Source organism: Lepisma saccharinum, chromosome 13 (assembly GCF_977018435.1).
Source record: "Lepisma saccharinum chromosome 13, izLepSacc3.1, whole genome shotgun sequence".
Lineage (NCBI taxonomy): Eukaryota > Metazoa > Arthropoda > Insecta > Zygentoma > Lepismatidae > Lepisma > Lepisma saccharinum.
Genome location: NC_139241.1, coordinates 60,551,888 through 60,565,906, shown reverse-complemented (window position 1 = coordinate 60,565,906; position 14,019 = coordinate 60,551,888). Strand labels below are relative to the sequence as shown.

Genomic DNA, 14,019 nt, shown 5'->3' with positions numbered 1-14,019 from the left:
TATAAGAATTCTAATACTGTTGGATTAATTTTGAATTAACACAAAAACTGCATTGTATGTCAAGTTCCAATGAAGAGTGCATATCACATTTATAAACACCTAGAGCACAATAAAACTTCATGGAAAGTTGTTACTTCTAACTCATTTATCAGCTGCTATGTTATAATTGGTGTAGGTGTATCTGATTGTTGGATATATGCACCAAATTCAATATAAGGCTAAATCTTTAAAGGGATTGAAGCAAGTAAACAGATATTTTTTTGTGACTTGCAAATACCATAAGATAATCCATTTAAAACAATATGTTGACAAAGTAAATGCTAAGGCCTTAAGGAGGATGTTGGTACTTTGGCCTGTGTCAGCAAACTAGTATTGAAAATTCCCTTGCTTTTGAGATCCATAATATTTCAAATTCTGAAAAACTACACATATAAGGATTTCCTTTATAGCTCTTAAGTGAATCCTCATGCAGTTTGCTTTTGTAGTGACAAAAAATAGGGCTACATCACTGGTACATCTAGACAAGAGGAAAAACAAGCCATGTGAAGATTCATTTGAATGCTCTGCAGGGATGCCCATTCCCCCAAAGTCATTCATCAAAATCCCCCCAAAAGAATTGTTCAACATACCCCCCCCCCCACATATACACACACACAAATATAATTTGGATAAACAGGCTGTAATTGATTTTTGTTTGAATGTCAATAATTTGATTTCATTTTTTAATTTATTTTTTTTCGAAATTCATGAGCTTTAGACAACAAAAACTGACAGTACTTTACAAGCACAGGAACACATACGAGGGTCACTACTTATATTTTGAGCCTAACAATGAAAAAACAGGAATTTGGCATTGAAAACTGCTTTATTGTTTTTCGAAGTATTCTCCTTTATGGTCGATACACTTTTGCATTCGTTCGAACCATTTGTCAAAGCAGTTTTTCCAATCTTCTTGAGACACCTCCATAATATGGTTTTTGAACGCATCAACGGCATCTTCCGCCGACGAAAATCGTTGTCCACGATGACCCATCAATTCGATTTTTTGACTGTTCATAAAGTCTGTTGTTAGACGAGATGTGTGACAGCTGGCATTGTCTTGATGAAGAATGATCCGACGGCTTTTGTTTGTTTTCCGTATTTGACCAAAGACCTCTGGCAAACAAATTGTTGTGTACCATTCAGAGTTGACCGTTCTATGTTCCTCTAAAGGCACAGTTGCCACATGACCAGTTTTCCCGAAAAAACAGGCGACCATTTGTTTCGATGTGCTTCGAGCGCAAACAACTTTTGTTGGATTGGGTTCATCTTCAAACACCCATACAGTCGACTGCTGTTTACGTTCCGGCTCATATGCATATATCCATGATTCGTCACATGTTACAATCTTATATACGTCTTTTGAAGCACCACGATTGTATTTATTGAGCATTTGTTTGCACCAATTGACGCGAGCACCTTTCTCACAGCTAAATGATCATGTAATATTTTATATATGCTGGTGGAACTAATGCCTATGGTTGCCTCAATCTCACAGTATGTCACATGACGATCTTGCAGTATTAGGTTTTGCACGGCATCAATGTTTTCTTGAACAACTGATTTTGGACGACCTTCGCAAATCTCGTCGGTGAGCGAATGGCGGCCATGATTAAATTCGTTATACCAGCGTTTCACAGTGGCAAAGGATGGGGCTTCATCGCCAAATGTGGAAGTAAGTTGATCGATGCACTCTTGTCTTGATAATCCACGTCGAAAATCGTAAAAAATCATCGCACGAAAATGTTCACGAGTTAATTCCATTTTATTGTTGTCGTGCAATCTCCAAGGCAACATGAACAACACAAATCAAGCTATTGACAAAACATTTGAAGTACGTTATGGTCAATAATGCCAGACGATTCCGTGCAAACGTCAAATCGCGCCTAACTTCAATCAGTGTTGCCAAGGCTCAAAATATAAATAGTGGCCCTCGTACAAGTGAAACAAAACGTTCCTGAAATCATCCAACACTAAAACTGAAGTTCGCATGACGGAAGATCTGAGCAGACTCGGAACTACCACAAATAAAACACCAGACATTGTTTACCACTGGCACAGAAGCCAACAATCGAAACCTTTCATTGCAGTTGAAGTTTAAAAGACTAAAGAGAGAAAAAGCACTTCTGACTTTTATGTTTGCTCACATAAAACGTACAAAACTGCTCAGGCTCACTGTCATTGTTAGGGTACTGAACCTAATTCTTAACAGTTTGTCTGCTTGACTAACCTTGCCCTTCAAAAAACCGATTCTAAAGGCATAAGAGGTAATGTTTCATTTCAACCCGATCTTCGCGATCACCAACAGGAAGGTAGAAAAACTGTACGTAATAACCATAATTAAAAATCAACAACAAGTCAATCAAACGAAATGATCAACCCCTCCCCCCATTTTTGTGTGAATATATATAGAATTCGTAGTTAAACTATAAAATGTTGTCCCCTCCCAATAATTCCCATGACGTACATAAATCCCCCCTGTGGGCACCCCTGATGCTCTGTAAGGACTTTTAAACACATGTATACTTTTATTCTTAATTTGGAATGCCTAAGTGGATTTCTGAAAGAAGAGGAATTTCCCAAAACAACTTTGTTGGCAGAGGCCAAAGATCCAGTAAGAAGATGCTTGATTTGATTGATTTTTGTTAATGAGGTTGGCTTTAAGAAGATGCAGTGCAGAAATAGGAAGTCCTTATGGAACATTCAAATGAGTCTTCATATGGCAGAAAGGGGAAAGAGAAGTGGTTATTTCAAGAACAGAGTCACCAGAATTTGAAAAGTACTGTCAATGCTCACTCAGTAATTGGTTAAGTCAGGCTTCCCCTCCGCCCCATTTTTCCTTGCACAAGCAGGGCAGGATAGAAGCATGTTGGACTTTGTCATGCCCAAAGTTAGAAGTCTAAAAATCATGGCATTTTTGAAACTAGGAATGCAAACATGGAATTTTAGAAATTGGGAATGTAAAAGCTTAAGTTTTATTAGAAGTGGATGCAAAAATAATGAGTTATATAAACTGGGAATGCAATAGTTAAGAAACTATAGAAACTGGGAATGCAAAAGTTAAGAGGTTCTAGAAACTGGGAATGCAAAAGTTATGAAGTTCTAGAAACTGGGAATGAAAAAGTTAAGGAGTTCTAGAAACTGGGAATGCAAAAGTTAAGGAGTTCTAGAAACTGGGAATACAATTGTGACTCATATAAGGCTCTGGTTTTGCTGACAGAATGTCTATATGTAGTCAGTCAACTCTTGAGTTCGTTGATTAAACTATACACACACTACACTAAGCCATTACATAACTAGGCAAACCTGCATATACCACATTTATTATGTATTAAGTTTTCTGGTCAGAAGAATGACTGGGCTTTCACGTACAGTATCAAGATCCCAATAATCAGTGGATGATGCACTTGCTATGCTCTAGCCTGTGACAACAAGATGCTGGAGGACATGGATTTACAGACAATGGTCAACTTCCACTTCCGTATCTTTATATCTAGCATCATAAATTTTTCTTTGTTTACTTTTTTTTACTGCTGACATATTATGAGGCAAACTGATAATATATGATAATATTGGATCACAAACACAAACATCAATTCTTTCAGGATTCATCCATTCATAAATTTAGCCTCACAGATACCTACAATAATTCACATCTTAAATCCACAAAATACACTACTTTCAAATTGAAACTTCGTTTTAATAAACTACTTAAGATAGACAAACATCTTGTTACTAATAAACTAGGTCTCTCACTTTAGAGATTTTATAACACAGGCAACTGAACCTAGCAGAGATACTGTTATTGCTGTGAAGTCCACACATACTATGTCTGGCATAAAAGTATTTGAACACACACTAAGATTTCTTTTGAACCTCAATTCCTGCAGAACCCAATGCTTGAGGTAAGGGTTCAGAAACTTGGGATGACTGTACTTAAATTCTGATGAACAACTAGTGATGATGCTTATAAACCTAAGTTCTGAAGCAAAACACATGTGACTTTGAAACTGAAGTATTGCGGGAAGCATTCCACATCTACAACATGCACAAGCCAATACTGACTGGTGAAAAGCGAAAAAGCAGCAAAGCAACACATCTAAAAAAGTTGGAAAGTGAAATCATCTTTCTTTTCAGGTTTAAACACAGTCGTCCGCATTCCACAAAATTCACTACCACAGAAATACTCCCACAGTTGCATACAGAACAAGTAATAATATGCATGCATTACGCTTTTTTATCAAAAATTATTTTACCTTCATGATCTTTAGCATTTACCAATCTCACAGAGTGAAATAACAATTCTGACTATATGGTATCATATATGCAGAAAAATTGTAATAATTCAAGAGCTACCTTTTTCAGTTAACTTCCATTATTCTAATTAGGGGTAAGATATATTAATCGGTATTAACCATTTATAAAAAAAATCTCCAAAATTCACGACCAATTTTTTAATGTATGCAGTTCCCTTCCTTTCTATTCTTCAGGTCATATGTTGTGAAATACTTTTATTTGAGGAAGAGGCCAATATTTGTTAGACCCCAACCATTGAAGCTACATTTGACCCCACTTCTTTTACTTACTTACTTACAACTGGACCTACATTTCAAAAGGAATCCAAAGTATCCCCCTCATGCCCCTCCCCTACTTTTCTAATTAGCCTAACTGGGCATAAAGTGTACTTAAAATAAATCTTACCCCCATCCTATCAGGAATTGAACCCACACCCCTTTGTAATTAGGTAACAACCTTAAACCAGGGACTTTTTCCCTAACAGAAAAAGTTCTGGTACTATCCGTATTAGGGTGACCGTAATATTTGACCCAAAAACAGGACATCCCCAGGAGGTCACTTTACCCCTCTCCTGAAAAATCGGTTAGGCCTAATTATAAAATTGTTATTAACGCATTATTATTATTTATTAAAATATGGATCACATAAATGGTACATCATAAATAAATGAAATGTAATCTCCCGTTGTCAATTAATCTCGGTATGTTCCTGGTCCCTTCCGATCAACCTTTGATGTTAGACCAACTCTGAAATTGAGGAATGCCAGAAGTATTTATCAGAAGAATAAATCTTCTTGAGAACAGCTTTATTCTTCACCAACCAGTGGCGGGGATTAGGGGGGCAGTTGCCCCCCCCCCCAGTTTTCGTAACTTTTGCCCCCCCACCATGCTAAATCTTATCTACGAAGGGAAATGTACTGTCTTCCCCCACCATTTTGGCACCTTGCCGCCACTGTCACCAACTGTTCATAAACTCCCCGAAAAACTTACCCCATATGTCTGACGCACAACGCGAGATTTGTCTCTTGAGTTTGTGCCAAGAAGTAGGAATTCATTCTTTTTAAGACTCTTCATGCTAAAAAATTATTAAATAATTTAAAAATTTTTAGTCAAGAACTGCCTCTCAAATTTAGACTTGGTTTTGAAGCTAACTCCTAGACTTTTATGAAACGAGACAAATAGTGCTTTTTATGTAATATGGGGACGACATGGACATGCTTCTGAAACGGGACTGTCCCAGTCAAAACGGGATGTATGGTCACCCTAATCCGTATACCAGTTTGCTATTACGACGTAAATGATAATTACAGCTACTATAAATAGCATGAAACATTCATTTAAGATCCTATATTTGTACATATTTTTATATATATTTATTTCATCAACACAATGAATTATTAATTCTGAGCTATGAGGAAAAGGTGCCAGTATGGTATACCAATGTGTACCATGAGAAAAAATCAATGACATTAACTATTATGCAATCAGGGAGGATATGTATACTCATCTACTATAATAATAATAATAATAAATAAATAAATAAAGAATACTGTGATAGGCTGGGAGAGACAAGATTAGTTTTAGTTAGCTATCAAGGAAAACACCTTACAGTTCAGACTGATTGGTATACTTTGAGAAGTTATATAACACATTGACCATAACAATTATTACAAGTAGCTATGCCTCGTTTAATTCCCGTTCCTGTTCATATGAAACCGGAAAAATTTATCTTTTCAGTGCAACAAGTTTCATAAGGCAACTGTCAACATTTACAGGACAGGAGTAATCATGGTGGTTTTGCATTTTTGTTGAAGTTTCGGCAACATTTGTTACCCTGCCTTCTAGATTTTTTATTTGTGGCCTTTCATACTACTGTCATGCTAATAGGACATTTAACATTGTAGGAGTTATTATACTAGAATTAGGCTAAGTAGCTAGACCCTGATCATTTCTATTTTATTATATGTATTTGCCTTTGTATTTCTTCTGCCCTTGTCCCAAGTGGTTTATTCAATTTATTGTTGTAAATTGAACCTGGTATTGCGACTGTCACCATCTGAATACTATCCAGCGAATACGCTGCTCGACTTGTGTTTGTGATCCATTAAGCTGGTTGTAGTATGCATTGTCTTATGCTATTTGCAGCTTTGTGTATTTCTTATTCTTTAGTTAATCTAGACTCGGCATTTTATAAATCCACCTTCTAGGATCCCTTTACTGGTGGTTGGGTTGATATGATGTGACTGTTGCCCAAAACTTTATACTTTTGCATGGCATGTAGTCGTACGACATATCTTGGTCCAGTATTTCGTGATTTTGCAGGTTGTGAACAAATTGATCAGCACCAGATATTACTCTTAGCACTTTATTTTGCACACTTTTTAGCGATCTTTGATGTGAAGATGCGCTATACTGCCAGATCACGCTTGCATTAGTCAGCACTGTTCTGATTAGAACATTGAAAAGCATCATTCTGTTTCTAGTTGTTAATGTGGCATTTTTAAACAATGGATACAACAGTTCCAAGACACATGTTTCCTTTGTATGCTAACTTTTTGACTTGTTCTTTAAAAGTAGGGCCTTCATCTAGCAGTATTTTCTATATAGATTTTAAATCCTTGCAAATCATTTTCCTAACAATCCAGTTAAAGTTCTCAAGAATCGATAACTAGGGGTCCCGGGTTCGATACCTGGTGGAGGCACATAGTGGTTCGGATCCCACTATAAACTGTAGGTCCAGTCCTGATTAGCCTTACTGTGCACAAAGTGGACTTAAAACACAAAATCAAACCAAACCAAATCAAGAATCGATAAGAAGTTAAAGCTCAACAATAACTGTTCTTTGACAATCCAGAATGGAACTAATAATGGATCACACCAAGAAGCCAGTCAAGTCAACAATGCGGAGCTATCTGGATACTTTAGTGCATCTGCACCAGCACCTGCGTCTATTTCCAGGTTCCCAGAGCTTCCAGAAGGCATTGAAATTTCCATGGACTCTACAGGAAGGATTTAGAAGATAGCTTCTAAATTGAATTGGTTGTTGTCATTTCTCCATATTCAAGGACCAACAGGTGTCCAGTGAAGTTTGAAAAAGACCAAGCTGATTAGATTTTTTCAGCTGACAGTAACACTAACATATCAAGAAAGTAAAAAAAAAGATTTCCACAGCATGATACACATTGGAACATTAGCTGGCTCAGGGCAATCAGCACCAATGAGGATTGCAGAACCAGTCTCCAGTTCGGAGGAGGTATAATCCTGATGCTTCCCAGTGCAGTGTCCACTACGTCTCCTGCTAGCAACCTGTTTGAATGAATGCCTCCACTGTTGTGACTCATGTCTGAACTGAACAATGTTCCATGGCTGACTGAGTGCGAGTCTTGCATCTGCCTAAGTATGGGCCATTTCTGTGTACGCACACCTGTGGTCAGGTTACCAAATGACATTGGTAGATAACAATATGTGCCACTTGTATGCTATTGTCTTTACATAAACCTGAGTAAAAGATATAGCGATGGCATTATTATTAACATGTTCAGAGATGGTGCAGTACAGCAATTCTCCCAGTGAGCAACAAAGGTCTTTGTTCCACTACATTTTACGTTTCTTTAATGGGCAAATGGAACTTATTGTCTGGATGACCCCTGTAATATTAAAAATATCTGAGCATTTAAAACATTTAGGAAGGTAGAAGGAACTCCACATTGTCATCTCACACCTTTCATTCTTGTAACACAAACACAAAAAAATATATGCTGGGTGTTTCTTCTTGGAGGCTGGGGTACATGAATGGAAAAAATTTGCCCCATTCATTACTTGCGGTCTTAGGGATGTAGCGCCGACAGGTTTCCCTCTGGGTGTCAGATGTACATGAACACCTGTAGAAAGCTTGAAAATGTGCCACAGCATGGAGCAATATGCAATTTTTATACGAAACTGCATCTAGGGGATGAAGGAAGAACAACCCAGGCTGGAGTGTTTGTCCAATACAGAAAAGGTAGTGAACACGAATTGTGAAGAACGTTAAAAGGAGGCAAAAATAGCAACTTTGCATTTCAGACCATGTTGAATCATGTTCATGTGAGACATCAAAAGAGGCAAACAAGTTAATCTATGTGACCATGACCTTGGTTAGTTTTCTTTCAAACAAGAACCTTTAACTAATTAAAGTTTTGACCTTATCTTATGTTCATCAGAACAGTAACAAGATGATACAATAACAGGCAATTCATTGGAACATCAAATCAGTTATCAGCAATTTCCCAACGTAGCAGTAATATTTTATCATTTGATAATTAATACTCCTAATGTTTGCTACTGACATACACATTGAGGCAAATTTTGAACTTTTCCAGATGAAAGTAATTGGCAACAGTACTTAGGATTTTTTGGGTTTTGTTATTTAGTGTTGCTTTTCTGCCACTTTTAGCTAAATGCAACAAAGAGGATGAGTGATGATATGATGAAATCGACGAAGGGATACTCACAAAGAACACCCAGGCAAGGATAGGAACCCTAGCATAAATTCATACATGCCTCATTGTTTCTTATGACTACAATTCGCTGCTACTTTTGGCTAATTGTGACAATAACGATGAAATGGTGATTACATATAGTTGTACCCTTACAAAGGATCACCATGCTCACGACAGGACACGAACCTGGAACCTTTGGTGGCAATATTGCCAAGTTGATTCTCAATGTGCTTGTCAACCAAAGCAGCTACATATACACCCCAGTCAGATTGCATGTCTGTTCATTACCACTAAACTTTGGCTCAACATGCATGTCTTTGTAAAGCATGTAAATCAATTTATTCATGACATCACACAACCTACCATAATGAAAATACAATGTGCACCATATATAATGTTGAACTTAAATTACCTTGTATACATGTGAATCTTGCATTAAGTAACTCTTTTGCAAGGCCATGAGCACTTTATATTGATGAGTATCTGGATGTAGAATTATTATTCTTTGTAAATCAGAAATAAAAAGACATTAGCCAAAACAACAACCAAATGAATAAATAAGTGTTTGTATGCTTGCAGTTGAATGTGACCAAATTAACTTCTGCAAATAATTACACCCATAAATTATAATCATTAATGTCTAGATAGGAGAATACAGATTTTGAAGTACATGTCAGGTTAAACAACATTACTAGTGATTTTCAATATTTTGCAGTTAATAAGCAAGTCTAGTTTTAAAACACAACAACAAAGCACCAAATAGACAAGCCATCTTTTGTTTTCTTTTAAATTAAGCATAGGTCCATTTGTGTGTTTCTTTAAAAAGTTTAATGCTAATATACAGTAAACACACTACATTCTAGCCCAACATGCAAGTCTACATGCAAACAACCAGAATGCAATCATGCAAGCTTTGTGCAACAAAAGAGAAATGTTACATTTTATTGACTAGTAAAGCAGTTTATTAGCAAAACAACAAGCTACAGAATTAACATGGAGAAAGCAGTTTATGATATCTTGCATCTTAAGCAATCAAGCCTTTTACATCACAGTTGAATATAGCAGTCTTTCAAATTGCATCTTGCACAGTCATAAGAAACACACACACAAGCACACATAACATCACAGCAAAAACTGTCAGTGGACTTTTCAATATGCAGCCAACTTTACTTATGCCTTCGCAGTGTTGATAAGCTTAGTTTGTATTGGAAAAATGACCCCCTGGCCTTTTTTTTTTAAACATGAATAGGAGTGAGGAACAGCTTGTACTTTTTCTTTCAAAACTTGTCCTTTTATATCCCCAATCCCCACCTATTTTTCTTTGTGGCTGTATTTTTTAAAAATGAAGAGTAATTATTTGGGCTGAGCCAATACCACACTGATTCCCACCTATACAGATGCCAATGCTTGAAAATTGTAACAATTAAACATTTTTCAAAATGTTAATATTACTGTGTAAGTATTTCACTCGAATATATGCAACAACTTGCTTTAAAATATTCAAGAATTGCATCAAAATATTAAAATACCTGGTAGGTATATCAAAAATCAATGTTTTTTCGCACAATGTTGGTGAAAAATAAATGAAAACTTCTAATTTTGCAAACTTTCCAGGATAATGCAAAAATGTTGCACAGACCCTGTGGAAGATGAAAACCTCGGAAAGGTATCGGCAACTAACTTCCAACTGATACCACTGATATCAGCCGATAATGATACATCAACATCAGCTCAGCCCTAGTAATTACAGTTCATATCGACGAAGAAAATGTAGCAGACACAGTAGTGTTTTGTAAGCAGGAAGTTGGAACCTGAAATTACCATTAACCCCCTTCTTATCTCATAAATAAATATCTTACGTTGGACAGCTGAGCTTTATTTCCCTACTGACTACTCTACTTCCTGGTTTTTACTTTTGGTGGGTATTTTGTCACTGGTCAATACCTCATCGTGTTTCTGCAAGTGCTTGACAAGATAGGTTTCCTTGGTGTAGCCCTTGCCGCACTGATGGCAAATGTGCGTCTTCACATGGGTTGCCATGTGCTCGTCAAGCTGCTCTCTTAGGGCAAAGCACTTGTAACAGTCCGTGCACTTGAAGGGCTTGTCTGTCTGGTGCGTTCGGGAGTGCACCTGGAGGTGGCTGAGCTGCGCGAACGCCTTCCCGCAGAACGGGTAGAGGCAGCGGTACGGCTTTTCCCCCGTGTGGGTTCTCGTGTGCTGCTGCAGGTGGCTCAGCTGAGTGAATCTCCGCTGGCAGATGTCGCACTGGTACGGCTTAACGCTCAGGTGCACCTGGGAATGCTGCTGCGACATGTGTAGAGAGCGGGAGTGGACGCGGAGGTTGCTCAGCTGGGAAAAGGCTTTCCCGCACTCGGGGTAGTAGCACTTGTAGGGGCGTTCCCCAGTGTGCACCCTATTGTGTTGCTGGAGGTGGCTAAGCTGCGTGAACCTCCGCTGACAGCTCATGCATTCGTACGGCTTAACTCCGACATGGATCCTTTTGTGCTGGGACAAATACGTACTTGATGCATAGGCCTTCCCACATACCGAGCACTTGTATGGCTTCAGCTGGTGGGGCTTCGTGCCATACATCTGCAAAGAAGGCAGAACAAACATCACTTTTCTCCCTGCATTCTCTCACCATGTACAAGGGCTATTTGGAAACCCACTATCAGTCAACTGTGGAGGGTGGACGCAGCAAGGTAACAAGTGTTTATTACGTGTTTGGCATGCCTAAATTACACGGTGGTGCACAAAACCATTTGTTTTATTCTTCAGAAGACTGGGACAGAAATAATCACTATAGCTTGGAATATTGTTTTAAAGGATAACATTCTGAACATGACCCTCCTTGTTGATTTGCCGACAATATGAATCAAGTTAGGAGCCGCTGTGGTCTAGTTGGTATGGCATCTGATTGGCACACAGGATACTCAGGTTTGATTCCCAGAGTGGGTGATCTAACGTTGGAAATTTTCCAGCCTTGTCCCCACATAAAGCAACTCTGGGGCTCACCCAGCCTCAACTAAATGGGTACCTGGGTGGTAAAGGCAGCCAGAGCATGGTGCTGATCACATAATCTCCAACATGGCTGAGGCCGATACAATGTATGGGGCCCTACCCCCACATCCCCTTTTAAATGCCCCATGGCATGGTGCAAAGTGCACGGGGAATTTTACCTATGAATCAAGTTACTTGCTTGTGTTTATACACGCAAGTCAACTTTTTGTTTTTAGCATAACCAAAACTGGAACTACAGTTTCAAGTGGGATCCGAACGACTGTGCAGCATTACCAATACACCTGAAAACACTGAAGATGTGCAAGTTAGTTGAGTTATTGTTTTAAGTCCACTTTATGCACAGATAGGCTAATCGGGACTGGACCTACAGTTTAAAGTGGGATTTGAACCACTGTGCAATACCTCCACCATGGAGGCAGGTTCTAGGAGAGTCATGTTCGAAATGCTATCCATTACAGCAATTTGCACTTCCGTACCAGTGCTCTGAAGAATTTGGGACTTACACATAAAACAAATGGTGCAACATTTCATGCGCTACTCTGTACTCTTCGACGTAGTTTCCGAAACAACAGAGGCACTTGCCATATTCATACATGAGCTTTTGAATGCTACCTGTGACTTCTTTTAACATTAACCCTGCTCGCTTCTGTAATATAGGTAACATTGCACAATAACATCAACATGTGGTGCAGTAAACATGGTGAAAATACTGTGTAGAAAAAGTTCCATGTTTCCCCATTGATCCTCTTGTTCTTGAGACCAATTAATTTTTGAAGGTCCACAGTCTTTATCAACATCATAACTTGCTAATAATAAATACAGAGAAGCAAATAACTTTTTTGTGCAACTTGATTATGAAGGTCCTATCAATTTTGGTGGCCTCCACCACCATCCACATGGAAACTTGTTTCACTGCTTTGCTGGTTCGCAGTTAACCTGCAGGGAAACAATGTGAACAGAAACTGGACAAGCAGTGAAACAAGTTCCTCTGTGGATGCTGGCAGGGGCTACCAAAATTAATAGAACCTTTATAATTCGGTTGCATAGAAATAGTAAATAATTTGCTTCTGTGTATCTTATCTTTCATTCTCCAAATATGAAGTCATATCTTACACTAGTTAAAAATATAGAACCTTCAAAATTAATCATTTGCAAGAACAAGAAGAGTATTGCCAAAATCTGGAACTTTTTTCACAATCAACATGTTCATCTATCCAGAAAAATTAATATGTTATTGTTGAATTTTTCCTGTTACATACCAGTTTTCCGTATGTTAAAGATTCGTGTCTCCAAGTTGCAGAATTGGGTAGCTTTTTTCGAGATTAATTTCGAAGGCTCAGTGCCTTCATTCACTAAGGGTACGAGATCTCCACTCCAGATGCCGTACCCTTAGTGAATGAAGACAGTGAGCCTTTGAAATTAATCGGAAAAAAGCTACCCATTTCTGCAACGAGGAAAAACGAAACGTAACATACGTAATACTTAAACCTCGTTTACCGCATCCATCATGAATACCAGTTTTTCCACGTTTTCAATGAGTATCATTTGAGTGTGGGGAAGATTTATAACAGGCACTTGACTTCTCCAACAGCATTCAAAGCTCATGCACTGCCACAACAAGCACCCAAATTCATTCTGTTACTTTGCTGATAAGTAATGTAGGTGCACACTATATTTTGTGCATAAAAAAATATGTTAACTCATTGCTTTTTTTCCCACAGCTAACCAGAAGTTACCATCAAAATAGCTCTCATACATGGGTTGCCGATATGACATTTAAAAAACAAGACACCTCAGAAACTGTATTCTCCACACAAAAATCACCCTGCAAGATTACAAATGTACAACTTTCTAACCACTTATAAGCAGAAGGCATAAAATACTATGTACATATGTTCCGACTAGAGGAAGATAATACAATAATACAAACCAAACACCACAAAAAGTGCATTTGCAGTGTACATGTAACTTAAATATGCTGTGTAAACATGTTCAATAAGTTAGGGTTCCAAACGGAAGCATGCTGCTATAGTGAGAATAGGAAATAACATACAGTGTATAGGAAAGAAGGTACATCAATTCAAACCTAAAGAGCAAGAAGAAAATTTAAAATATATAAAGAAACGGTTAGTGTTTGTTCTGTGTCAGGCTATACATTGGTTTGGCATGGCCATTTCAAAGCTTAT

At 38.0% G+C, this 14,019-nt stretch overlaps 1 protein-coding gene across 3 annotated transcripts in view; it reads right to left on the bottom strand.

Moving 5' to 3' along the window:
* Positions 1–14,019, bottom strand: part of LOC145997339 (uncharacterized) — a 71,062-nt gene that overhangs the window by 12,280 nt on the left and 44,763 nt on the right. For all 3 annotated transcript variants that reach the window (XM_083134285.1, XM_083134287.1, XM_083134286.1), the window contains one exon: positions 10,757–11,404. In XM_083134285.1, coding sequence (XP_082990411.1) covers positions 10,757–11,404 — 648 coding nt within the window. The remainder of the gene's footprint in view (positions 1–10,756; positions 11,405–14,019) is intronic.